The 26,982-nt window shown below is 40.6% G+C and overlaps 1 protein-coding gene across 7 annotated transcripts in view; it reads left to right on the plus strand.

Moving 5' to 3' along the window:
• SIL1 (SIL1 nucleotide exchange factor) overlaps nt 1-26,982 on the plus strand; it is a 214,102-nt gene that overhangs the window by 118,688 nt on the left and 68,432 nt on the right. For all 7 annotated transcript variants that reach the window (XM_032336565.1, XM_032336566.1, XM_032336567.1 and 4 more), the window contains 3 exons: nt 5,868-5,988; nt 12,699-12,798; nt 23,500-23,691. In XM_032336565.1, coding sequence (XP_032192456.1) covers nt 5,868-5,988; nt 12,699-12,798; nt 23,500-23,691 — 413 coding nt within the window. The remainder of the gene's footprint in view (nt 1-5,867; nt 5,989-12,698; nt 12,799-23,499; nt 23,692-26,982) is intronic.

Raw genomic sequence — 26,982 nt, forward strand, 5'->3', positions numbered from 1 at the left:
ACAATAATGTAGTCCACCACAGATTTTCCCCCATAGAAAAGCAAGAGTTATTACCTGGGTCTTGGACTATGATTGAAGTCAGTGACAGATTCTCAGTGGGCATCAAAATTCAAGTATGATGTGGCCTTACTTAATTTGGACAGTGTTTCCTTTTGTCAGAGACTGTTTATTCAGGCCATGGTTTGTCCCCAGAGGGCCAGTAGTAGGGACATTGTCACAGTAGGCTTTGCAGGCCTGTTTGAGGGGCCTTTCTGGATCCCTGTCATATTTTCTGCCTTCCCCCTTGCCTTCCACCTTTCAATTGCTGACTCTTGACCTGGATGTACCTTGTGACTTTTTGTATCCATTCTGCTCTTTGAGTGTCCCTGTCCCTTCATAGAGGCTCTAGAAGGATGCAGGTCAAGTTGCATGCTAAATTGGCCTTCTTCCCAGTGGGGTGGAAACATTTAAAATATTCTGTTTTCTGCTGCCTCTGTTGCTGCCATTGCTGGTTTTGTGTATCTTAAATGAGCGTAACCTGTATTTTAAGTTAATGCTATTGTGGTTGCTCTTGCCCCCTGTGGTGGCTTATGTGAAGGGAGTAATTTTGGAATTTTCCCCAAATAAGTGGATTCACATAAGATTCTAGTCTGTTCCTTGGCCACTTTGGCATATTATATAACCTGTTATGTTTTGAAACTATTAGTCACATACTTTTTTTTCACCTTGTCCATTTCTAATTTTGATCAAAAGTCTGAAATTTCAAAGTGCTACTCTTGTTTGTATTACTAGTAGTAGTATTACTACAAAAGAAACTATTAACATGACTAATTATTTTGAATCCTCTTGAGCTAGTAAAAATCCTTTTTGGTCTTTCCACACACCTCTAGATGAGTTAGGATTTCTTTTTCATTTTTAATCTTTACTCAGCAAATAATTATTGAGGATTTGCTGTGTACTAGACCATAGGATAGGCCCTGGGGATAAAATGGTGACCATTTCTTTTTAACAGATGAATAAAAACGCTAAACTGTAACCACTGATTGCGGTCCGTGGTGCTGCGAATGAATGTAGGGAGCAGGATCAGCCGGGTGTGGTCTGAGAAAATAGAGGATACCACTCAGAGGAAGTAACTGTTAGCTGGGATTGGGAAGTTGAGGAGATAGGGAGGCTGGAGTTGAAAAGAGCCTTCTGGGCAAAGCGAACAGCAAGTGGAATGGCCCCATGGTAGGAATAAACAAGCTTCTTTCATGGAATGGAAAAAGGAGAATAGAGAGTGGACAAGGCTGAAAAGGCAGGCAGGGGCTAGATACTAATGGGCCTCATTGACCACCATGAGGACTTTCAACTTTATTTTGAGAGAAGTCAGAAGCCCCTAAAAGGTTTGAAACAAGGTAATGACATAGTCAGATTTGTATTTAAAAAAACAAACCACCACCACCACCACCACCACCACCGACAACAACAACAACAACAACAACAACAACAAAAAACCCTCAAACTGTTGTTTGTAAAGAACATTGGACCAGGAGCTAAGAATAGATTAAGGAGTCCACGGAAAGGCTGTGGCACTGTCCAGAAGAGACATGGTGATGGTTTGGACAAGAGCAGTGGTGAGGAGGACAGAATGAATTCAAGAGATGTTGTAACAGGAAAAATCACTAGGTTTTAGAGATGCATTGGGTATGGGGGATGGTGAGGTAAAGGGAATATCAAGGATGGCCTGCTTATTAGCCTTTAGGCTAGAAAGATACTCTGTTGTTTTGTCAGTTTGGGATCTCTCCAGGTGAGACAACCTCTTGCCTTCACACATGGAGAGATTAATGGTGAAGAAGATACCTCTTGCCCCATGATCCTGGAAAAGCATAGAAGTTGCCAGTTCCTTGTTGTTGCCACCAGTTGGCCTCATCTTGTCCTCAGCTGCCTCCCGTCTTTCCAGTTCTCCCTGATTCGTTTGCTCCTGGCTGCCTGAAGGTAGCCTGTCAGTTTCTGTGTCTGAGTCTTTGCACGCACAGCTCTATTTTGGATTCCCTATTTTCCCAGCCTTTTTGCCTCATTCAACCACTAGTTTAACCTTATTCAGGAAGCCTCCCCAGAGAAAGTTTTCCCCACTCTACTTTGGGCATGTATTTTTTTTAACCTTGAAGCATTTTGGTTGATTTTGAGGTTAGAAGAAGATGGTAATGTACATATACTCATGTACTTAATTTCCCATTAATTTTTTTAGCCAAAGATACAGAAACTCCCTACTGAAGTGGGGGCAACAGGAACCGAACAGCTTGTCTTGGCATGGTATTTCCCTGGCTTTTAGTTCTCTGGTAGAGACACAGTGGTCAGTAGAACTTGGAGTTCACTGTGGTTCTGCCAGAATTGAGAAAACTTGAAATCTTGCTACCTCATTACCTTTTTATACTTAAGGTTTACCTGGTCTAAGTTCTGAGAGAACTCATGCTATATGCTTCCCTTAAAGGAATTTTTAAAGTATTGTCATCCTTTTTTGATCCTTGAATCAAATTCAACATCAGCAAGGCCATGCCATCCTCTGGCAGGAAAAAGCACAGAGCAGGATTTCATCTAGATTTCTAATATCTTGAACCCTTTCCCTAAAATTTTCTATCCCTGTGGCCATTAACATTCCTCTTTGTATTCTTAGAACCTGCCACAGTAGCTGGTATATAGTAGTTTCTGGGTAACAATCTGTTTGTAGTATGTGATCTTGCACACTTGCTTTTTAAACAATGTTTTAAAAAATTCTTCTCTATTTCCAGTATAGTTAACATATGGTATTCTATTAGTTTTAGGTGTACAATATAGTGATGTCTCTATGTTACTCCTTGCTCATCATGATGGGTATACTCTTCATCCCCTTTACCTGTTTTTCCTACATCCCCACCCACATCCCCTCTAGTAACTGTGAGTGTGTTGTCTATATTTAAGAGTCTAGTGTTTTGTCTCTTGTTTGTTTTGTTTGTTAAATACCACATATGAGTTGAAATCGTATGGTATTTCTCTTTCTCCGATTGACTTATTTCACTTAGCATTATGTCCTCTAGATTCATGTTGTTGTAAATGGCAAGATTTCATTCTTCTCTATATCTGAGTAATATGCCATTGTATATATATATACCACATCTTTCTTATCCATTTATCTGTTGATGGACACTTGGGTTATGTCCGTATTTTGGCCATTGTAAATAATTCTGTGGTAAACATAAGGGTGCATATATCTTTTCAAATTAGTGTTTTTGTATTCTTTGTGTAAATACTCAATAGTGGAATTACTGGATTGCATGGTAATTCTATTTTTAATTTTTGAGGAACCTCTGTACTGTTTCCTAATGGCGCTGTGGCTGCAGCAGTTTGCCCCACCACTAGTGCAAAGCTTTCTGCCCATTTTCCAAATGGATTATTTGTTTTCTTTTGGTGTTGAGTTGTGTAAGTTCTTCATATGTATTTTGGATACTAACCTCTTAGCGGGTATATCACTTGCAATATCTTCTGTTCAGTAGGTTGTCATCTTGTTTTGTTGCTTCTTTTGCTATGGAGAAGCTTTTTATTTTGATCTAATCCCTGTAGTTTACTTTTGGTTTTGTTTCCCTTGGCTTAGGAGACATATCTGGAAAAATGTTCTTACAGCCAGAAATCACTGCCTGTGCTCTGCTCTAGGATTTTTATGGTTTCAGTTCTCACATTTAGGTTCTTAATTTATTTTATGTTTATTTTTGTGCATAGGGTAAGAAGGGGGTCCAGTTTTCCCAATGCCATTTGTTGAAGAGACTGTCTTTTTGCCACTGTATATTTTTGCCTCCTTTGTCATACATTACTTGACCATATAATTGTGGGTTTATCTGGACACTATTCTGTTAATCTCTGTGTCCATTTTTGTGCTAGTACCATACTGTTTTAATTACTGCAGCTTTGTAGTATATCTTCAAATCTGGTATTGTTGTACTTCCAGTTTACTTCTTTTTCAGAATTGCTTTGGGTATTTGGGGTCTTTGTGTTGCCACACAAATTTTAGGATTATTTGCTCTAGCTCTGTGAAAAATGCTTTTGGTGTTTTGTTAGGGATTACATTAAATATGTAGATTTCTTTGAGTAGTATGGACATTGTAACAATATTTGCTCTTCCAATCCATGAGCATGGAATGAATAGCTTTTCATTTGTTTATGTCTTATCTATCTATCTATCTATCCATCTGTCTGTCTGTCAAAGAGAGAGAGAAAGAGAGAGTGCACAAACGGGGAGCAGCAGGCAGAGGGAGAAGCTGGCTCCCTGCAAAGCAGAGTCTGTTGTGGGCCTTGATCCCAGGACCTTGGGATCATGACCTGAGTCAAAAGCAGACGCTTAACCGACTGAACCACCAACGGTCCCTTCTTTGACATCTTTCATCAGTATTACAGTTTTCAGAGTATGAGTCTTTCATCTGTTTGTTTAGTTATATTCTTAAGTATCTTATTATTTTTGGTACAATCATAAATGAGATTGTTTTCTTAATTTCTCTTTCTGACCTTCATTATTAGTGTATAGAAATGCATCAGATTTCTGTATATTGATTTTGTATCCTGTGACTTGACTAAACTCATTTATCAGGTCTAGTAATTTTTTAGGGTGGTCTTAAGATTTTCTACATATAGTATCATGTCATCTGCAAATTGTGGAAGTTTTACTTCTTCTTTACTGATTTGGATGCCTTTTATTTCTTCTTCTTGTCTGATTGCTGTGGCTAGGACTTCCAGCACTCTGTTGAATGAAAGTGGCAGCAGTGGATGTTCTTGTCTTGTTTCTGATCTTAGGGGGCAAGCTCTCAGTTTTTTCGCATTGAAGATGATATTACCTGTGGGTTTTTCATAGATGGGCTTTATTATATTAAGGTATGTTTCCTCTAGATCTTACTTGTTGAGGGTTTTTATCATGAATGGGTATTTTATTTTGTCATATACTTTTTCTGCATCTCTTGAAATGAGTTTTTATGCTTTCTCTTGTCCATGTGACCTGTCACGTTAATTGATATGCAAATATCGAACCACCTGTGCACCCAAGGAGTAAATCTCACTGGATCATGGTAAATGACTTTCTTAATGTATTGTTGGATTTAGTTCACTAATATTTTGTGGAGAATCTTTGCATCTGAGTTCATCAGAGATACCGGCCTGTAGTTCTTTTTTTGTAGCGTCTTCACCTGCTTTTCAGCTGTCTTTGAGTAATTTTGTACACTGTATTACTTGTTTTTTCAGTTAGTGGATTATTTCTTCTGAGATGGTTGGGCATAGATTTTTAGTTTCTAGTTTCTGTTGATTCCATTCCCTGACTCCTTGGCTTGCTCTATCCTCTTACCTTCCAATCACACCCTGGTCTGGGGGCTTGGGAAATAAAATAGGAAGAGATATAGTCCCTGTGCTCATCAGGGAGAGAGCCTCACAGAGGGAGCCTGATGATGAATAGAAGAAGGTGGTGAGGTCTAAGCTTGGTGGAATGGCAAGCTCGCTGGGGTTGTCTGGGATTGTTGGGGAGGGGCAAGAAGCATGTCTTGAAGGATGCAGGGATGTAGCCACATCCTTAAGGGTGAGTAGTATTTACTATTCACCTGCACATTAACAGAAAGGCTTATTATAGCTCAGTTTAAAGAAAACAGAATAGCTTAAAGATGCAGGTTCTAACTGGAGTTATTGGTCTCTTGATTGAAGTGCAGATGCCCTTGCCCATCTGCCTCATTCCCTTAATTTGATATGTATTAGCAAAAGGAGAAAATATGTGTGAGGTATGTGTGTGTGTTAGAGAGATGAATGGAGTCAGGCAGTGGAACACAATGTTAGCCAAACATTCCATTGCACTGTCCCTTTGAGGACTGTCTGCCTCATGAGCCCTCTTTCTTCTTGGCTTTTAGGGCAGGCTGTCCCTGCAGGATCCCATGTGCGGCTGAATCTCCAGACTGGGGCAAGAGAAGTGAAACTTCAAGAAGAGGACAAGTTCCGAAGTAATTTGAAAGGGTTGAAAAAAGGCAGAAGGTACAGTGATGACCCTAGGGACTGGGAGGTTGACAATATTGATTTTGTAATACTGAAAGTAATGAAAATAAAATGTTTCTTACCCAAATTCCTGTGGCTTTTTCAAAAATTTGAAGTTTAGTAGTCTAGAATTTGTGATAAATCTGTCAAGGTTTTGTGGAAGTTTACTTGTAGAATCTACAGAAAGAATTGGTTTGCAAAGCAAATTGATACTTTAGAAAGGGCTGTAGGGGGAATGCTTAACCTGCTTTAAAAATGAAGCTATTTTTCCCAGTACTTTAAGAGCACCCATTTGAATCCCAACAATTAATGTGCTGATTACAGATGAGTCATCTATTCATTAAAACAGGCCTGTTAGGCCTTCTGCTTTGCAGTAATACTTCCTTGGTGAACAATAAAATTGCATTTTAAAGTCTTTAATTCAGACTAACTTTTCCTCTTGTTAGTCCATATTAAACAGGCTTTCTTGCAGGATAAAAATTCTCCAATGGTAAGAGATTGCTTTATTTTTTAATAACCAGTTTAGAGTATTTGATTTTGGGCAATTTGTCTATTTTTCTATTCTTTGCTTTGAATTAGTAAGTACTACTTGCAAGTTCTTTTTTATGTGAGGGAGGAAGAGACATGGGGTTTGCAGGGGCTGCTAGATTTGGGTAATTTTAAAGGTCGTAAATACCAATCATGAGGTTTCTAACACAGGGACCAGCAAACTATGGGCTGTGGGCCATACTGGGACTGCTGCTTATTTTTGTGCAGCCCACAGCTAAGTTGTTTTTAACATTTTTTAATGGTTGGAAAATAGCAAAAGAATGGTATTTCATAGCTCTTAGAGATTTCAGTGTCCATAAATAAAGTTGTTTTGTTTTTTTTTTTTTAAAGATTTTATTTATTTGTTAGAGAGAGAGATACAGAGCGCAAGCACAGGCAGACAGAGTGGCAGGCTAGAGGCAGAGGGAGAAGCAGGCTCCCTGCCGAGCAAGGAGCCCGATGTGGGACTCGATCCCAGAACGCTGGGATCATGACCTGAGCCGAAGGCAGCTGCTTAACCAACTGAGCCACCCAGGCGTCCCCATAAATAAAGTTTTATTGGAACACAGTTATGCTCATTCATTTATGTATGGTTTGTGTCCACTTTCCTATTAGCTGGCAGAGTTGAGTTAGTTGGGATGATTACGAATAAGGCCCATAAAACCTAAAATATTATGTGGTCATAACAAAGAGTTGATGCCCCTATTCTAAATGCATGCAAGTATTGACAGTCAATAATGGATTGAGCTGGGTTAGTGTTACTCAGTCCTTGAATTTTCGTTATTTCAACCATATTCTACAGTTAGATAAGAGCCAGAAGTTAAAGGAGAGACCCAATTCTTAACCTGAGTCATTTCTTTGATGTACTCAACAAAAGGTTATTTAGCCTGTCCATATGTACCTTCAGTCCTATGGCACCCACAACCCCACAGAGCAACCTGCTCAGATGTGGGTGTTTTTTACTGTTAGAAAATTTGATTATATATTGTGATAAGGATATTTGTCCTCCACACAGTCACTCCTAACTGGGGAGGATCTTTATCTTCCCCATCTCTCTTGACAGGTTTATACCTGGAGGCCATATGATGATTAATTTCTCACAACCATCGAAGAAAGAATAAAATTTCATTGTTGTAACCCCTGCCAAGCTCCCTCCATCCCTAGCACACACATATATGCACACATATATCAGTGTCTCACAGTACGTCAGGAGGTCTTTTATCACCTCTGTGCCAAGTCCTATTTTCTAAATAAAAAGCTTATTTTATTCTTGGTTTAAGAATATTGAATTAGGAACTTGATTAACTTGGAATTTGTTGATTTTAGTACTGTGGAAAGTTCTTTTTCCAGTACCTTACCATAGATCTTCAGTAAGATTGCTAAATGCTTTGTCAGTTGCTTTTATCTTTTTAGGCTAGAAATCAAAATTATTCATGTGGTCTGTAATAGGCACACCATAAGAGAGAGATATCTGTTTTATTTCTGCCTCTTTACTTTTCTCCTTCAGAATGTTTCTGAGGGTTCTGGTCTGGAATAGCCTCCAGGGTATATTGGACATATCCTCTTCCTTCTCCACATTTATTAGTAGTAGCAAACCTGTCTAAACAGCAACCAGAATCATGGACAAAGTGGTGTGGGTTTCACTGCTGTAAACTCAGTGAATCTCTGGCCACCTCTGATGGTGACTTCTTCCTTCTGCTGTGGACCTCATCTTGGGCTCCTCCAGTTCTACTTAAAATTGTCTTCCTGGCTCTTCAGTACCAGAATGGTAATAGTGGCTAAAGGGCAGGGTTCATTTCCACAATTTTTAGAGTAGTTTGCTTATCTGCTCATTCTGTTCAGGGGACAAGAAGACAAGGCCCACAGCTTTCCATCAGATTGTCAAAGAGGTTGATGATCACTGAGTTTAGAACCACTGGTTAAGGAGAGATGGGTACGGTTCATTTAGCATGCAATGGCAGCCTGTCCATTTAGCATCCATGGCAGCCTGTCCACCAGTTCTGCTGGATATATGACTGGCCACACTGCTAACTAGAGCTGTAATGACTCTGGCCTCTAAAATCTGGGATAAGGCATCTGACTCTGACTTGTTTCAGAGGCCTCTCCTGGCACTGCCTTCAGTGTATATTTGGTTCCTAGCAGTTGGGTTTTCTCTTGCTATTTATGTCTTAGGCATTGTCATCTCCACTGGTTTTAGTTCATATCCCTGTCAACATCCCAACATTGTATCAGTCTTTTTTGCCCTGGAACAACCATCTTCTTTGAATCACTGTCTTCGGTTCAGAGGGATGAAGGACGGTGTACAATCAGGTTTTCCCATCTTGAGTTGGGCATTTAACATGGTAGAATACAGCATTGTGATTAAGGGAGTGGGCCAAAGACAGAGCCATTTCCTTGCTCCATTCATTAATTTCATAAAAGACCTGTTGAGTGCAGATGTGCCATGTACTGGAGATACAGTAGTAAATGAAACAGGATGCTAGTGTTAGGCTGGCAGGCAGAAAAACAGAAAAATAAAAATGCAAGAGAAATAATTACAGATAGTGGTAGAAAGTAGGGAAGAAATAAGCAAGGTAATTAGTCCCTAGGGAAGTCCAGTTTAAATAGGATGGTTTTGGAAGGTCTCATTAAGGTGATATTTAAAACAAGACCTGAAAAATGACTGGGATTTAGTCATGCAAAGAGTTAATTTTACAGAGTTAAGGTTAGAGCATCTCAGGCAGAGAGAAAAAGGAGAATCTCCAGCTTTGTCAAGGAAGAGACTCCATCAAGTTTGGGAAATAGGAAAATGACCAGAGTGACTAGAGAGTAGGAGAAGAAAGAAGCATAATAGATGGTTTTGGAGAGTGGCCTCATGAGGGGCCAGATCATGTGAAGTTTGGAGGTGCATGTTGAGCTGTCTTCCTTTAAGTAGAATTGTAATGGAAATCCAGTGGAGGATTTGGGGTGGGAGAGTAGTCAAATATGATGTAGTTTAGCAAATTCAGTCTAGTTGCTGTGTGTATGGAGAGTAGATTGAGGATGGACAAAAGAAGAAGCACAGAGAAACAATTAGGGTGTCATTTCAGTAGATCAGGTAAGTTATAATGGTGGCTTAGTCTAGATAGTGTCATGATGGAGAGTGGTTGGGTGTGGAGATTTAATTTGGAGGTGGTGCCAGGGGGGCTTGCTTATAAAGATTTAGGGGTTGAAGGAAGGCAGTGGGGAGGTATTTGAGATAAAGCCTCATTTTGGGATTTAACACAAGTAGGTTCTTAGAAGTACCATTTATTGAAATAGAAGAGATTGAGAAAGGAGCAGATTGATGGGGAGAAACATCAAGACCTCTGTTTTACATGTAGTAAATTTGAGGTACCTGATGAATATCTGAGATCCATGATACATCAGTTAGTTGTACCACAGTCTGGCTGGTACTCTGGGGAGAGGATTGGTCAAAGATATAACTTTGGACATCATTGCCTGACAGATACTTTATTTTATCTTAATTAATTTTTTTTAAAGATTTTATTTTTTGAGAGACAGAGAGCATGAGCAGCGGGTTGAGGAGGGGCAGAGGAAGAGGGAGAAGCAGACTCCCTGCTGAGCAGGGACCCTGACGTGGGGTTTGATCTCAGGACCCTGAGATCATGACCTGAGTTGAAGGCAGATGCTTAACCAACTGAGCCATCCAGGTGCCCAGCCTGACAGGTATTTTAAAAGAACTTGTGGAGAATGTGGAAATAGAGATGGTTGTTCAGGATTGAACTCCAAAGCAATCAAGTATATTGGGTTCAGTAGGAGATGAGGAACCAAGAAAAGAGTCAGAGAAGGAGGAAGGAAGGGGAAGCAGCAGTAGAATGTAGTAACAAGTAGCTAGGAAGGAGGGTATTTCAACAAGGTGGGGGTGAACTTTGTAAATGCCACACAGTGGTTAAGGAGATTGACATGAGTGAAGAGTCCATGGGATCTGGTCCTCAATTACTTTAGTAATCTTGATGAGAAGTTTTAGTAGGCTGTGGGAACTGAATCCGGATTAGAGCAAATGGCAGTGTAGGTAGAAGTCATGAAGATGAGAATAGTGAGTGAAGACAATGTGTTATAAAGTTTTACTCTGAGGAGAAGGGGAATGGCATGATAATTAGAGACCCTGGAGTCAAAAAGAGTGTTGGTATATTCAAAGGAATAATCCAACCAGAGAGAGAAAATGAAGATGCAGACAGGAGAGAGAAGTATAATTATGGGAGTTAAAACTTTTGAAAAGAGAAGTGGAATCTGGAACATAAGTTTAATAGGAGCAGGGACACTGTTACCCTTCGCTGTAGAGGGGAAAGCAGACAGTGTATATTTGGTGCAGGTTGGTGTATAGAGGTGATGAGTGGAATATGAAGATGTTCTTGATGATAGCATCTATTTTTCTGAGTGAAGAATGAAGTGGGCATACCAGCTGAAGATGATTTGATGTCTGTATGTGCAGTCACACATGCGCACACTTGTATGTGTGTGTAGGTTGGGCTGAGAATGGATGATGGCAAGTGGCCTGGAAGAGCGGCACTTAAGGCAGTGAATAGAGGTATTAGCATGATGGGATTTGTTCCGACCAAGTCTTAGAGGAGGGAGGGGGTAATCCGTTCAGGCTGTGCCCCCAAATACTTACCTCTGTTTTAGGGATAAGGGGCAGGGCAGTGGCTTCCTCATGCTACTGTCAGTGGGTGATGCTCTTCTGAAAGAGGGGTCATCTTCCCTACCTTGTAGGATTGTGGTAATCAGTTGAATGAAATAATACTTCTAAAGGATTAAAACAGTGACTGACACATGGTTAAGTGTTCAATAAATGGGAGTGATTAGCTATTATTAATTAGTTTATGAAGATTGAGGTTTAGAGAAGACAAGCATTTTTCTTAGGGCTCTAAGGGGTTTCTAGGATGAATCAAAGACTAAATGAGCAAAGCCCTAAGAGCATGTGCCTCTCATAGGCACTAAGGCCTGCTGACATCTTGACTTTTAGACTGATATGCTTATCTTGCCCAGAGCAGCCTGTTAGCCCCTTCCTTCCCCACCTGTATATATCTCCTGGGCTATCCTTAAACCACCCCGCCACCCCCTTCCCCTGCCCAGAGCTGGATAGTGTTGTCAAGCACAGACCACATTCCACACTTCCTTTGTCTATGTTACTCTTAGTCTTACCTCTCTGTTCACTGATCAGAAGTCACCATTGGTGGCAAAACCCACCCCATCCCATGAATGCCTTCTCTCAAGAAGAACAGTCATGGCTTGGATCAGCTCCAGGGGGCTTTGAGAAGATGCCACTTGAGTTTTCGCCAAGTTCTTGAAATGACATCCACATTTGTTTCTTTCCTCCCTCTCCTCAGAGGCTGACTTTGGAAGGTGGTTGGCTTTGTGTCTAGTCCTCAGTATCTCAAACTTATTCCTTGGTCAGATTGACACATACCTCCTGCGTTTTCTCTGTGCCCAGGAGTTGGTTTCATTTTTTTTTTTTTTAATTTTTATTTTTTTAAAGATTTATTTATTTATTTATTTGACAGAGAGATCACAGGTAGGCAGAGGCAGGCAGAGAGAGGAGGAAGCAGGCTTCCTGCTGAGCAGAGAACCTGATGCGGGGCTTGATCCCAGGACTCTGGGATCATGACCTGAGCCAAAAGCAGTCTTTAACCCATTGAGCCACACAGGCACCCCTAGGAGTTGGTTTTAAAGGTGTGATTTTATCCAGCCTTTTTTTGTGAAGAAAGATTGCCTTATGAAATCAGGCCAGGCCCATATAGGGGGGTGTTCAGGTCCCCCTTTACTAGAAGAATATAAATAAGGTGCTTGTTATACCCTTTGTGCCCACTATTTCCAGGAGGTCCTCCTGTCACATGCTGCCAGAACAGCATCACACTGACATTCCAGACATACTTCTGCCTGTGTAGCTGGCTGAGAGCTCTCTCTCCATGGTAGGCCTCTGTCTGCCCCATGGCATTTCCTCCTCTTTCATGAAATGACCCCATCTTCAACTGTGTATTTTCTCCTCTAGCTTCAAGATAAGACTTCCTGTTTGCTTGTGGCTGACCAAAGTCAAAGTTAGAGTGGTGCACTCTGAGTTAGAGCTGGCCTGGCTTACCTTGTTTTGGAGTGCCAGCTCCTGTGGTGGTGGGGGGTGTTTTTTCCTTGGGAAAGATGGTGACTCTCACCTTCTCTTTGGACAGGCTGGACATCAACACTAACACCTACACATCTCAGGACCTCAAGAGTGCTCTGGCAAAATTCAAGGAGGGGGCAGAAGTGGAGAGTTCAAAGGAAGACAAGGTGTGTGATACTCTTTCCAGGGAGTTAGACAGCCTTGAAAGGAATCATTTCTTCCTGCAGCTGTTAAAATATACATGGGGTTATGATAATAATACTGTAAAATAATTCAAAGGGTAGTTAATGCCAAATAAGTAATCCTTTATAGACAAGTTAAAAAAAATAAACCAATGCTGGGAGCATTTCATTGTTTAGGTTCTAACTTTGCATTTTATGTTTGGGGAAATAGAGGCACAAAGAAGAGATAATCATACTCTTCATTTTTACAGACAAGAGTGAGGGAAGTAGAGATTAAAACACAAATCTCCTCACTTTCACTTGGATTAGACACAAGCTTAAAGAACAGAGGAGCTAAGCTGGGAAGGAGGCCTTGATCCTTGTCCATGTCCTTTGAACATGTAGCAAATGTATTCCCTGTTCCAGGGTTCATGTTCCTAAATGTACAGCACAGGGGTGGAACAAGAGGATGGCTGAGGTTTTCTCCAGTTCTGAATTTGTGTACAAACTAAGGGAATGAGAAGGAGAAAAAGGCAGAAATGCAGCCCAATCTTAAACTTGAGATGGATCATGAACTCATGTGATAGCCAGAGAAATGTCCCACATCATTAAAAAAAATAAATGTGTGTGTGTGTGTATTATTTTTAATTTGGCAGAGAGAGAGGACAAGCAGGGGAGAAGCAGGCTTTTTGCTGAGCAGGGAGCCCGATGTGGGACTTGAGCCCTGGACCCTGGGATCATGACCTGAGCCCAAGGCAGATGCTTAACTGACTGAACAACCCAAGCTCTGCTCCCGTATCATTTTTTTGCACTTGCATTTGAGGTCTGTCCTTGAAAGAAGCTCCTCTGATGGCTACTTTAGAGGGCTCTCTAAGTTCTCCCTCTTATCCTCCTCACAGTCCTCTTTTGCTTTGTCTCTCTACTGGTGCCCCAGAATCCAGGCAGTATCTTGGAGGGGCAGCATCAGGTTCTTGACAATTTGTATGTTAAGTGGAAGGAGCCTTAGGTCCCTCAGATCGTTTAGAGCTAAGCGTTTCTGAGACAAATGAGCCTTTTGTTGTTTTGTTTTTTGGTTTTGGTGTCGAGCAGGACCTAATTAGGATGTGTTAATATGCAGACCATGTCCTACATGTCTTTCCTCATTTTAGTGAAGTCACGTCTCCCAGTATGGAGAGTGTATATGGTATGAGAAGATGAGTAGGATGCAGGATGGCAGTGGTTGTAGGAAGGTAAAAGATAAAATTTCATCATACCACTGGTTAGGAGAGTGGGGAAAATCAAATTCTCTTACCTGATGAAGCAGAGGTCAGCAGAAGAGAGAGGTGTGTGCCTAGGTGCTTAGAACAGAGATTGATGTTCCTATGGCCAGGGGTTGGACTCATTCTCACTTATCATCCCCTCCGGGCTTCATGTGGACCTGATGGGAACATAGCAGCGAGCCCCTGATTCATGTCTTCTCTGTGGGTGATAGACCCACTCTACCCCATCTCTTCTTTTTGTTCTCTTTTAGTGGTGTTCTTTCCCATAGTTAAGTTCGTATAGAAAAGTATGAATATTAAGAAAATATTTTTTAAACTCACAGCTGTCAGAATGGCTAAAATTAACAACTTGGGAAACAAATGTTGCTGAGGATGCAGAGAAAGGGGAACCCTCTTAAACTGTTAATGGAAATGCAAACTGGTGCAGCCAGTCTGGAAAACAGTATGGAGGTTTCTCAAAAAGTTAAAAATAGAACTACCTTATGATCCAGGCATTGCACTACTAGGTATTTACTGAAAGGATACAAGAATACTAATTTGAAGGGATACAGCCCCCCCCCCCGTGTTTAAGAAGCATTATTAACAATAGCCAAGTTATTGGAAAGAGGCCAAATGTCCTTTGACTGATAAATGGTTAGAGATGTGGATCAGGGGCTCGTTGCTGTGTTCTTTTTGACAATATCTGTCCTAGTTTAGCCAGAGATGATGGAAATCTCCCACTCCACACTTGTACCAGTGGAAGTTGAATGGGAAACTTGGATTTCCACCTCCTACTTGGTGGTAGCAGGCTGCACTCTCATTCCTACACCAAAGTGGTATCACCAGAAGCCAGGTGGGTAGGCTGAACTTCTACCACCTATGAATGGCAGTGATAGGATATGATGCAGTATTCTGCTGCCTTAACCAAGGTGGCATCAGTGAGCCTTGAACAGGGAGCTGGAATTTCTACCCTCTGCCCAATGGTAGGAGACTATTCTCTGTTTCCTCTGCTGGTGTGGTACCAGTAGACACCAAGTGCAGAGCCTGGTTTTCTACCCTCTACATGGGGGTAGCAGGCTGCTTCACCTGCTGGGGTGGTATCGGTAGAGGCCAAGTAGGATATTTGAATGTCTTCCCCTGCCTTACACTACCAAGGTGATTTTTCACTTGGAGCAGAGGTGATGCCATTGTGTGTGTTGGTGGGAGTTGGGGGGAAATGGGTGATGGTGAATGGAGAATCTATATTCTTACCTTCTACTTGGCACTGAGGTAGTGTGAAGCATCATTTTGCTCCCCACTTTGGGACGTTGTCAGTGAGGGTAAGTGAGGAGCCTGAACTTCCACCCTCATACTAGCATCAGCGAAGCAGTGTTTCAGTTTCCCCAGCAGGGTGGTAAAGAGGCCAAGGAAGGATTTCTGTCCCAATGTAGAGTGTCCAGTGGTGGCAGGTGATGTTCTTCCTCCTAACTAGAGAATGGTGGTAGGATTTTAGAGACAGGGAGCTGGAGAAAGGGATTTCACAAATGAAGCCTTGGCCATATTCTCTGGTGACCCACGTGAGAAACTGACCAGAATTAACAGAGCAGAAGATTTGATAACTGAAACATAGTGTGGAATACTCGCAGGTTTCTAGATGTGCTTTTGGCAGGTTATAAAGGAAACAGACCAAAATAATGCTGCATAGGGTCCGGAAACTAAATTGTCTTAGAGTCACAGCCATATAAGAAGGACAGAACCAGCGTATTAAATGTAAACATTAAAAAAAAATTTTTTTTTAAGATTTTATTTATTTATTTGACAGGGACACACTGAGAGAGAGAACACAGCACGGGGAGTGGGAGAGGGAGAAGCCCGCTTCCCGCTGAGCAGGGAGCCCAATGCAGGGCCCGATCCCAGGACTCTGGGATCTTGACCTGAGCCGAAGGCAGCCGCTTAACCAACTGAGCCACCCAGGTGCCCCAAATATAAACATTTTAACTGCGTGCTTTAAAGGAAGATTCAGTAAGTTAGAGAAATCTTAAAACTAATACCCAAAATGTCCAGAATAAAAAAAAAAAATCAAACCTTGAACCAGCAAAACAGTTAATAGATGCCAACAGTGGGATGACACAGAAGTTTGAATTTCCTAAAAAGGATTTTAAAACAGTTACAAAAATCATTCAACAAATGATTCTGAACACTTTTGAAACAAATTACAACCTTAGGAAAGAAGCAGATGATAGAAAAAAGAACCAAATGAAATTTTTAGAACTGAAAAAATACAACTGAAAATGTTCAAAAATCACTGACTAGGGCTCAGTAGCAGAATAGGAAAGAGAAGAACCAATAAACTTGAAGACAGAAATGATTAAAAATGGAAAAAAAAAAACAAATGAACAGAGACTTAGGGACCTGTGTGATTACAAGGAAGGATCTAACATTTCTGTCTTAGGAAAGGAGAGAGTACTGAAAAATAATGAAAAAATAAACTAAGAAATAAAGATGGAAAAATCCCCAAATATGATGAAGAGCATAAACAAATAGATTGATGAAACTGAATTTTCAGTAGGATAAACTCAGAGAACTCTGACTCTTCACAGTTAACCTCCTGAAAATTAAATACAGAAAAAATATTGAAAACAGATAGTCAGAAAAAAAAAATACTAGCTTACGGTATAATGATTGACAGTGCATTTTTCATTTGAAACTACCAAGACCAGAGTAAGTAGCACAGTATTTTCAAGTCCTGAAAAAACTGTTCACTCAGAATTCTATAGCCAATGAAAATATCCTTCACGGGTGAAAGAGAAATCAAGACATTCTTTCCTTTTTCTTAAGATTTTATTTAATTATTTGACAGATCACAAGTAGGAAGAGAGGCAGGCAGAAAGAGAGGGGGAAGCAGGCTCCCTGCTGAGCAGAGAGCTCGATGTGGGGCTCAATCCCAGGATCCTGAGATCATGACCTGAGCCGAAGGCAGAGGCTTAACCCACTGAGCCACCCAGGCACCCCGAAATCAAGACATTCTTACACAAAAGAAAACTGAAAAAATTTGTCACTAGCTGATGTACCTAGAAGAAAGACTAAAGAATATTCTCCAAATAAAAATGAAATAACAGTAGAACAAAACTTGGAATCATCAGGAAGAAGAAAAGAACAATAAAATGAATGAAAATAAGGGGGGAAAGAATAGATTGTCATTCTTTTACGTTTGAAAAATAATGTTTGGAGGCGCCTGGGGTGGCAGTCATTAAGCGTCTGCCTTCGGCTCAGGTCATGATCCCAGGGTCCTGGAATCGAGCCCTGCATCGGGCTCCCTGCTCGGTGGGAAGCCTGTTCTCCCCCTCTCCTACTCCCCTTTCTTGTGTTCCCTCTGTTGCTGTCTCTCTCTCTCTCAAAAAAAAATACATAAAATCTTAAAAAATGAAAAAGAAAAAGACTGATAGTTGAAGCAAAAATTGTGGCCTCTTCTGTAGCTCCATATACATTCCATAGGAGTTTTACTTTCAGAGTTACCACTGTTAGTTTCTTTGTTGCACTTCTTTCTTGGCTACTTCTTTCTTTTGCATACCCATTTTTATGAAATGTTATGTGGGTTTGTCATTGGAGGATGAGGAAGTCCTACAACTACAACTGCAACTACAACTACACTATACTTCTGTGTATGAACTAATTTGCAGTGGCCTGTCAAAGTTAGAAAGAAGTGGTATAATCAGCTGCTCATCATCGGCAGCATTTATGTTACATTAGTGAGTTGTGGACTGAAGAGCCAGCAACAGAGTTTGTACTTCATGCAATTACAGTTAAATGTAATTTGTGGTAACTGGAATTTGTGTAGTGTTGGGAGTATGGTGTTATTCAAAGTATAGTATTTGAACTTGGTGCATATAAGATCTGTGCAAAGCAAAGACTGTATCTGATTAAAGACTTGAATCTAGAATATAAAGAACTCTGAAAGCTCAACAGTAAAAACTTGACAACAAATTTAGAGAATAGGGTAAGGAAATGAACAAATGGATAATTCACCAAAAATGATTTGTGAATGGCAGATAAGCTCAAGAAAAGATGTTTAATGTCTTTAGCCTTTGGAGAAATGCAAATTAAGTCCACAATGAGCTATCACTGTACATCTATTAAAATACCTAAAACAAAAGTGGTGATAATGCTAAATACTAGTGAGGATATGGAGAAATTGAGTGTTTCATACACTGTTAGTGAGTATGTAAAATGTAAGTCACCATGGAAAATAGGCGGTTTCTTATAAAACCAAACGTGTATCGTATGACCCAGCAGTCATACTTGTGGGCATTTATCCCAAAGAAATAAGAACTTGAATTTATATAAAAACCCTTATACAAATATTTATGTGATTTTGTTCATAATAGTCAACACGTGGAAACAACTCAAATATTCAACAGGTGAATGGTTAAGCAAACTGTACATCTATATAATGTAGTACTACTCAGCATTAAAAATAAATGAACCATTGATGTGTGTGGTAACTTGGATAGATCTCAAGTGCTTTATGTTCATATAAAAATACCATCTTCAAAGATTACAGACTTTGTGATTCCATCTTTATAATATTGTCTAAATGCCAGAATTAGAGAGATGGAGAACAAAGTAGTGATTGCCAGGGCACAGGGTTGGGAGGGAGGGTGACATGTAGCTATAGAGGGGGGTAGCACAGTGGAGTTGTTTGGTGGTGGTGGAGTAGTTTGGTAGCCTGATTGTTCTGGCAGATGCATGAAAAAAAAATATATATATATGATAAAATTCTATAGAATAATATACATGCATATACGTGCACATGTGCACATGTAAAAGCTGATAAAATCTGAGTAAGGTTTATATTCTGTTTAACAGTATTATACTTTGTCATTTTCTTGGTTTTGTTAGTGTACTATTATGTAAGATGCTGCCATTGAGGAAAGCTGAACCAAGGGTACATAGTACTCACTGTATTATTTTTGTAACTTTTTGGGAGTTTATAATTATTGCAAAATAAAAAGGTTTTGTGATTTTTTTTTTTTCTTAAAAGAGGAAGGCCCTCAGGAAGAGGGCCACGTATACATCACTTAGGTGAGATGGAGGTGCTCACTTCCCTGCCATCCCACAATGGGAGGCAGTGACTCAACTTCCCCAGACCTTTTTGCCCTGCCTTTGGCAGCCATCCAGAGTCCTTTAGCTGGATGTAGGGGGAGCATTTCACTGTTGTTTTATTCTGAAGAAGCAGGATGTGACATCCCGTAGATGTGATTACTCTGCTAGGAGCTTGGTCTTTTTTAAGAAAGGCTGATTCATTTCAGTACTTGTAACTGGGGAGAAAATCCATAGGTAATAGATGAGCAGTTTGGAGCTGACAGCTGCTCATCATTCTACTTTTTATAAATATTCGTGCCTTTTAATTTTTCTGGGAAGATAGAGACATAAACCACTGTGATCTTCTGGACTCTATTTATAAGCACTGTCCTCTAAAATTGGGAAGAACATGGAAGTGCCACATGTATAAAATATCTAATTAAAGTCTTTTATTCACCTCCAGCATAATTTCATTTTTTAAATTTTTGTATGTGTGTGGGGTGGGGAAGAATTGAGAGAAAATTGAGACTTGAGTATAGTACATACAGTAATTTAGCCACTTCAAACAGTTGAACAAATTGTACACCTGTAGTTAGATCGACAGTAATGACAGTGATTTAATTTTCATCAGCAAATTGCTCCCACTCTGACAGCTCTTTACCCGCAGTTGCCTACATCCGGGTTTCCCTAAAATGTTGCTGGACTGGGCAGGGCAGAGCAAAGATATTAAATGATTGTTGAAGATACAGAACCAAGGTGCCGATTACTCCACCTTAGCCCTCAGCCTTTTCAGCTGAGGTTAGGGGTTGAAGGTGAGCTTGCATTACTTCCCCTGACCTCAGCAAGAAGACTTTCCATTCTTCTTGAACATTAGAAGTCAGACTAGAAAGTGAACCTTGGAAAATCTTGAGTGTGTTTCTTCTGTGGGCATCTTAGAAGGTATGGGTGTGCCTTGAGTATGGATTTGGTTCTAGACCACTGCAATAAATCAAGTCAGATTAATTTTCTGGTTTCAGTGCATGTATGAGTTATGGTGACTCCGTACCATGGTCTACTAAATGTGCAATAGCATTATGTCTAAAAAACAATATGTGTGCCTTAATTCAAAAAGTACTTATTGCTAAGTCAGTCAGGGTAAGGTAATTATCATATGATCTCTCTGATATAAGGAATTTGAGAGTCAGGGTGGGGGTTTTTGGGAAGAAGGGAGGGAAAAATGAAACAATGGAACCAGGGAGGGAGACACACCATAAGAGACTCTCAATCTTAGGAAACAAACTGAGGGCTATGGGGGGGGGTGGATGAGGAGGGACAGGGTAGCTGGGTGATGGACATTGGGTCGAGTATGTGCTATGGTAAGTGCTGTGAATTGTGTAAGACTGATGATTCACAGACCTGTGCCCCTAAAACAAATAATACATTGTATGTTAATTTTTGAAAGTACTTTATTGCTAAAAAATGCTAAACACCTCGAGCTTATAAGTGAGTTGTAATCCTTCTGCTTGTGGAGGGTCTTGTGTCAATGCTGATGGCATTGACTGATGCAGGTGGTGGCCGCTGAACATTAGTGTAGCTGTGGTGATTTCTTAAAATAAGACAGCAGTAACTTTTGCCACATCGAACAATTTCCTGGACAGTTTCTCTGTAGCATGTGATGCGGTTTGATAATATTATCCCACTGTAGAACTTCCCTTAAAATGGGAGTCAGCTCTCTCAAACCCATTAACTGCTTTATCAACTGAGTTTCTTTAGTATTTTAAATCCTTTGTTGTCATTTCAGCAGTCTTCACAGCATGTTCATCAGGAGTAGATTCCATTTCAGGAAACTACTTTCTTTGCTCATCCATAAGAAGCAACTTTTCATTCATTAAAGTTTTATGTTGCAACAGTTCAGTCACATCCTAAGGCTCCACTTCTAATTCTCTTGATATTTCTATCACATCTGCACTTATTTCCCCCACTGAAGACTTGAACTTGTCAAGTCATCCATGAGTGCTAGAATCAACTTCTACTAAACTCCTGTTCATGTTGACAGTTTGACTTTTTCCTGTTATGTTCTTAATGGGATCTAGAATGGGGAATACTTTCCAACAGGTTTTCAGTTTACTTGGCCCAAATCCATTAAAGGAAACACTATCTGTGGCAACTGTAGCCTTATAAAATACATTTTCTTATTATTATAATTAAGACTTGAAAGTCTAAATAACTCCTTGATCCATGGGCTGCAGAATAGATGTTACGTTAGTAAGCATGAAAACAATATTAATCTCGGCTTACATTTCCCTCAGAGCTCTTGGGTGACCAGATGCCATGCCATGTCCGTAAGAAGTAATAATTTTGAAAGGAGGTTTTTTGGTTTTTTTTCTGCCATGTCTCAATGTTGGTCTTTTTTTTTTTTTTTAAGATTTTATTTATTTATTTGTCATAGAGAGAGAAGCGAGAGCGAGCACAGGCAGACAGAGTGGCAGGCAGAGGCAGAGGGAGAAGCAGGCTCCTTGCCGAGCAAGGAGCCCAATGTGGGACTTGATCCCAGGACGCTGGGATCATGACCTGAGCCGAAGGCAGCTGCTTAACCAACTGAGCCACCCAGGTGTCCCCTCAATGTTGGTCTTAACATACTCAGTAAACCATGTTGTAAATAGACAAGCTGTCATCCAGGCTTTGTTGTTCCATTTATAGAGGACAGGCCAAGTAGATTTAGCTTAATTCTTATGGGCCCTAGGATTTTTAGAGTAGTAAATAAACATTGATTTCAACCCAATGTCAGCAGTTGCATTAGCCCCTACCAAGAAAATCACTGTGTGCTTTGAAGCCGGGCATTGACTTCTCTGTAGCTATGTAGGACCTAGATGGCATCTTCCTCCAATAGAAGGGTACTTTGTCTTCATTGAAAACCTATTGCTGGGGCGCCTGGGTGGCTCAGTGGGTTAAGCCTCTGCCTTCGGCTCAGGTCATGATCTCGGGGTCCTGGGATCGAGCCCCGCATCAGGCTCTCTGCTCAGCGGGGAGCCTGCTTCCTACTCTCTTTCTCTGCCTGCCTCTCTGCCTGCTTGTGATCTCTCTCTGTCAAATAAATAAATAAAATCTTTAAAAAAAAAAGAAAAGAAAAAGAAAACCTATTGCTGAGTCTAGCCACCCTCATGGATTAGCCGACCTTCCAGATAACTTGCTGCATTTTCTGTATCAGCACTTGCTGCTTCACCTAGCACTTTTCTGTTATAGAGATGGCTTGTTTTCTGAAACCTCATGAACCAACCTCTGCTAGCTTCAGACGTTCTTCTGCAAGCTCCTCACCTCTTTCTGCTTTCATAGAATTAACAAGATTTTTAAGACCTCTGGATTAGGCTTTGGTTTAAGGAGTTGTTGTGGCTGGTTTGATCCTCTATCCAGACCACTAGAACTTTCTCCATGTCAGCAATACTATTGTATTGCTTTCTTACAATTTGTGTGTCCATTGGAGTAACTTTTCAGTTTCCATCAGGAATTCTTTGCATTCACAACTTGGCTAACTGTTTGGCACAAGAGGCCTGTCTTTTGGTTATCTCAGCTTTTGATATGCCATCCCCACTAAGACTAGTCATTTCTTGGCTTTTGATTTAAAATGAGACATGAGACTCTTCTTTCACTTGAATACTTAAGAGGCCATTATGGGGTTATTAATTGGCCTAATTTCAAAATCATCGTGTCTTAGGAAATAGACCAGGCCCAAGAAGAAGGAGAGCAATGGGGGAATTGCCTACCAATGAACAGTCAGAATACACAAAACATTTATCAGTTAAGTTCAGTGTCTTATATGGGTGTGGTTTGTGGCACCCAAAACAACTACAACAGTAATATCAAATACCACCAATCATAGATCACCATAACAAATATAATAATGAGGGGCGTTTGGGTGGCTCAGTCAGTTGGGGTCTGCCTTCGGCTCAGGTCATGATCCCAGGGTTCTAGGATTGGGTCTAATGTCAGGCTCTCTGCTCAGCAGGAGTCTCTTCTTCTCTCTCTCCTTCTGTGCTCTCTCGCTCTCTCTCTCAACAAATAAAAAAAAAAAAATCCTTAAATAAAGGATTATAATGAAATATAAATATAATAATGAAAATGTTTGAATATTGCAAGAATTACCAAGTGTGACACAGACACACAGAGTGAGCAAATGCTGTTGGAAAAAATGATCCTGATAGAGTAGCTAAATGCAGGTTGCCACAACCTAACAATTCTAAGTGTGGCAAAGTGAAGTTCAGTAAAATGAGGTATTTCTGTGGGAGGATTTTTTGATAGTACAGATGAAAGAAGGTTTTGAATCCGGGAGCAGCAGTCCTTTGAGAATGGACATCCATGGTAGATAGCAACTGTCTCGGGGAGATGTCCCCAGTTGATCTACTTAACCCCTTTGCTTCAATTTTTTTCTTAGGCAAGGCAGGCCAAAGTTAAACGACTCTTTCGCCCCATCGAGGAGCTGAAGAAGGACTTTGAGGAGCTGAACGTTATCATTGAGACTGACATGCAGATTATGGTACGGCTAATCAACAAGTTCAATAGTTCCAGCTCCAGTTTAGAAGAGAAGATTGCTGCACTCTTTGATCTTGAATATTATGTCCATCAGGTATTGTATTTCTCTGTCCATAAATCTGACTTTTAAGTAACATCTTCAACAGCAAACCTCCCTGTCCTAAATCCTAAGAAAATAGCACCAGCATCTTTACTCCTCTCTTAGGGCATCTAGTATTTTTAACCTAGGCCAATAGTTACTGTAGTAAGATCCATTCTAGAAGAAAGGGCCAACCTCTTTTTTCATTTGCTGTGTTACGTCCATTATTTTTTCAGTACCTGTTACACAGCAGGGGCGAAACAGCCACGGTCCCTGTTTTATGTAACTTACAGTCTGGAAGAGGGAACAATGAAATCATGAACAACTGAACAATTAACAATTAACAATAAATTTAAACTTAAGATTGTGATAAAGGCTCCAGAGAGTAGTGTGGGAGTTTATAACAGGGGAACTTAGCCTAGTCAGAGGTGTTGAAGAAGGCTTTTGTAGATAAAGTTTTACTGCGACACAGCCACATCTATTTCTTTATGTATTGTTCTGTTGTTTTGGGTTGTTTCTATGGTACAGTGAAGAGTTGAAGGGTTGTGACAGAAACCCCGTGGTTCACAAAGCCATAAATCATTACTGTCAGACCCTTTGGAAGACGTTTGCCAGCCCTTGAATCAGAGTACCACAGGCAGAGGAACAGCATATGCAAAGATTTTGAGGTTGAGAATCATTGAGAAGATATGATAGCATAGATAAAGTGGGAAGGTTAGAGAGTCAGAGAGGTGGAATTGGGAGTATTGTGCTCTTTATGATTTTATCCTTGATTTTAAGACCCATTGGAGAGTTTGCGGCAGGGAAAGGACTGATCACACTTGTGCCATAATTATAATAGTTAATATTTATTGAGCGCTGTTATAGAGAGGGCACTTATTCCAGTGTTTTGTATAAACCAATTTATTGACTTCCACAGCTGCCTTATGAGTGGATGCTGTTACTAGTTCCATTTTATCACTGAGGCAAATAAGACACAGGTCACACCTGATATTACCCAAGGTCATCCAGTTAGTGAGTGGTAGAGCTGGGATTTGCAAGAGGGTCTGTCTGACCCTAACCAGTGCTCTTAACCTTTTGATCACTCTGTCTCTCCTAGGATACTGGAATCATTTGAATGAAGCTCAAAAATATCTATTAGGTAGATCTAAGGAAAAGGAATAAGAGAAGTCATTTGTTTAAGTAAATTAATTTATTGCATCCCTGTTAAGTTCCAAGAGCTATTCCAGGCACTTAAAATACATCTGTGAACAAAATTGTGGAGCTTAGCTTCTAGTGGAGACAGGTAGATAATAAACATAACTAATAAGTAAATTATGGGTGTTGTGTTTAAAGTTGATAAATACTATGGGCAAATAAAAAGTAGTTAATGGTAAGGATTGGCAGTATTGGAAAGGAGCGTCTCAGGAGATGAGAGAAGGACATAGACGAAACTCAGATAATGAGGGAAGATCATGGTCTGCCTTGTCAACCATGGAAACGAATATGAAACTAGACGTTATTAAAGGCTTTTGAGCAGAAAAACAACTTGCCCTGACTTACTTTTAAAGGATCCCTCTGCCTGCTTTGTTGAGAATTAGACTGGAGGCAGGGGGTGTGGGCACAGAAACCAGATAGAAAGCTATTGCCATAATTCAGACTAGGGACGATGGTGGCCCAGGAAGACTGTGTAATCATAATCAAAAGCTTGTTTGAGATCCTCATCAAGACACAGATCTTCAACATCCTCCCACTCATGACTGCGTCCTTGTTCTCTATAAACTAGGCTAAAAGACATTCTTTCTTTCTTTAGGATTTTGCCAGCCTTTGTGGTGAGAGAGGATGAGTGTATACTGTATCTGCAGGAATTATGATGCGGCCTCTTCATCTTCTTCCTTTGCTCCTAACTGTTTCTCAGGACTCAAATAGCAGGTCTATGATCCTCTTAGAGAAAAAGTGGGCCTGAGTTCTCTTTCCTCTTTCCTGTGTTTCTCTTCAGGGTGAAAAACAAGAATTCCAACAGCTTTTCTGTTACAGATATTTAAAGGATTAAGGATCTTAGAGGTTATTGGCCAACTTAGTCCTGCTCTGATCTTGGCAGCTTTTATTTTTTCTCATTTAACATACTTGGGCAGATCTTTAGGTATCAGGTTTCTACAGACTCTTCCTTTAGCTGAGCATGAAAGGCCAAATGACTAGAGAGCTGATTATACCTAGAGGGGAATGAGTATACAGGAGGCCAGTAGGGCCCTGACAAAATGTTTTTTTTTTTCATGCAAGTCTGGTGGTTATCTGGCAGTGTTACCTCTAGGGTGACATCCTATTCTGCTTTCATGGATTATGAAGTGGGGTAAACAGTTTCTTCAACATCACCTGACTCAGTCCTAGGTCAGACCAAGAACCAGTTCTCTGGTGAGGCTTAACATGCTCTCTTCAGAGGCTCCTGCCATATTGGAATTATTAAACAGGGTTTATGAAAAATATACTGTGTGTTTAGAAAATTGTTGTGAGTTGCTTATGAGGTGCAGCTTCTGTCTGCCCAACATACCATAGGGCAGTGTGTTTGCCTTTCCTCAGTGTCTCCCTTTCTCTATTTACTGTTGTCTGATTGTCTGGTTCTCTCTTTTCTTCTGGAGTGTTGGCACAGTTCCTACTGTGTCCTTCCTCATACACTCCCTCCCTCTACCTTGAGTTTCTATCCACCTGTCTCACCTCGTCCTGAAGGCAGCCTGGGGAAACCTGTGGCCTTAGACCTAGATGTGGAGCTGCAGACCTGGGCCCTGATCATGACTTCTGTGTGATACTGAGCAGGGCCCAGATTTTGGAGCTTGATTTTCTGTGTATACAGTGGGCAGAATGACTCTTTTCTTCCTCGTTTTCAGTGAAATAACAAGTGAGAAAATGTATTGAAAAGGTTGAGAGGTGTATATAAATGCTATAGAATTTATAATCCCCTGAATTGTCTATGTAGTAATGAAGATAAACTACATCTACAACAGAACCTCTGTGACTGTGTTGCTTTGGGGCTGTCAGACTGGCAGCCATTCCATTAGGAGATCCTACCAGCATCGAGAAGTAGCCACCCCAGGCATTTCATGACAGGACTCTGAGCCATGGCTTTGTTATCCAGAAAACTTGGGGGAGGGGATCAAAAAGAGGCAGTGAGTTTTTAGATTTTAAAACTGTGAGAAAGGAAGGCTCATGAGGTATTATTGTACTTACCTCAGCAAACACCCAGCTCAGAGTCTCCCTATTTGGCTGGCCTATGGTCCAGTAATAACTCTTCATAAGGACAGATTGAGATGGAAAAATCCCAGCCCTGACTTG

This window comes from Mustela erminea, chromosome 3, assembly GCF_009829155.1.
Source record: "Mustela erminea isolate mMusErm1 chromosome 3, mMusErm1.Pri, whole genome shotgun sequence".
Taxonomy (NCBI): Eukaryota; Metazoa; Chordata; class Mammalia; order Carnivora; family Mustelidae; genus Mustela; species Mustela erminea.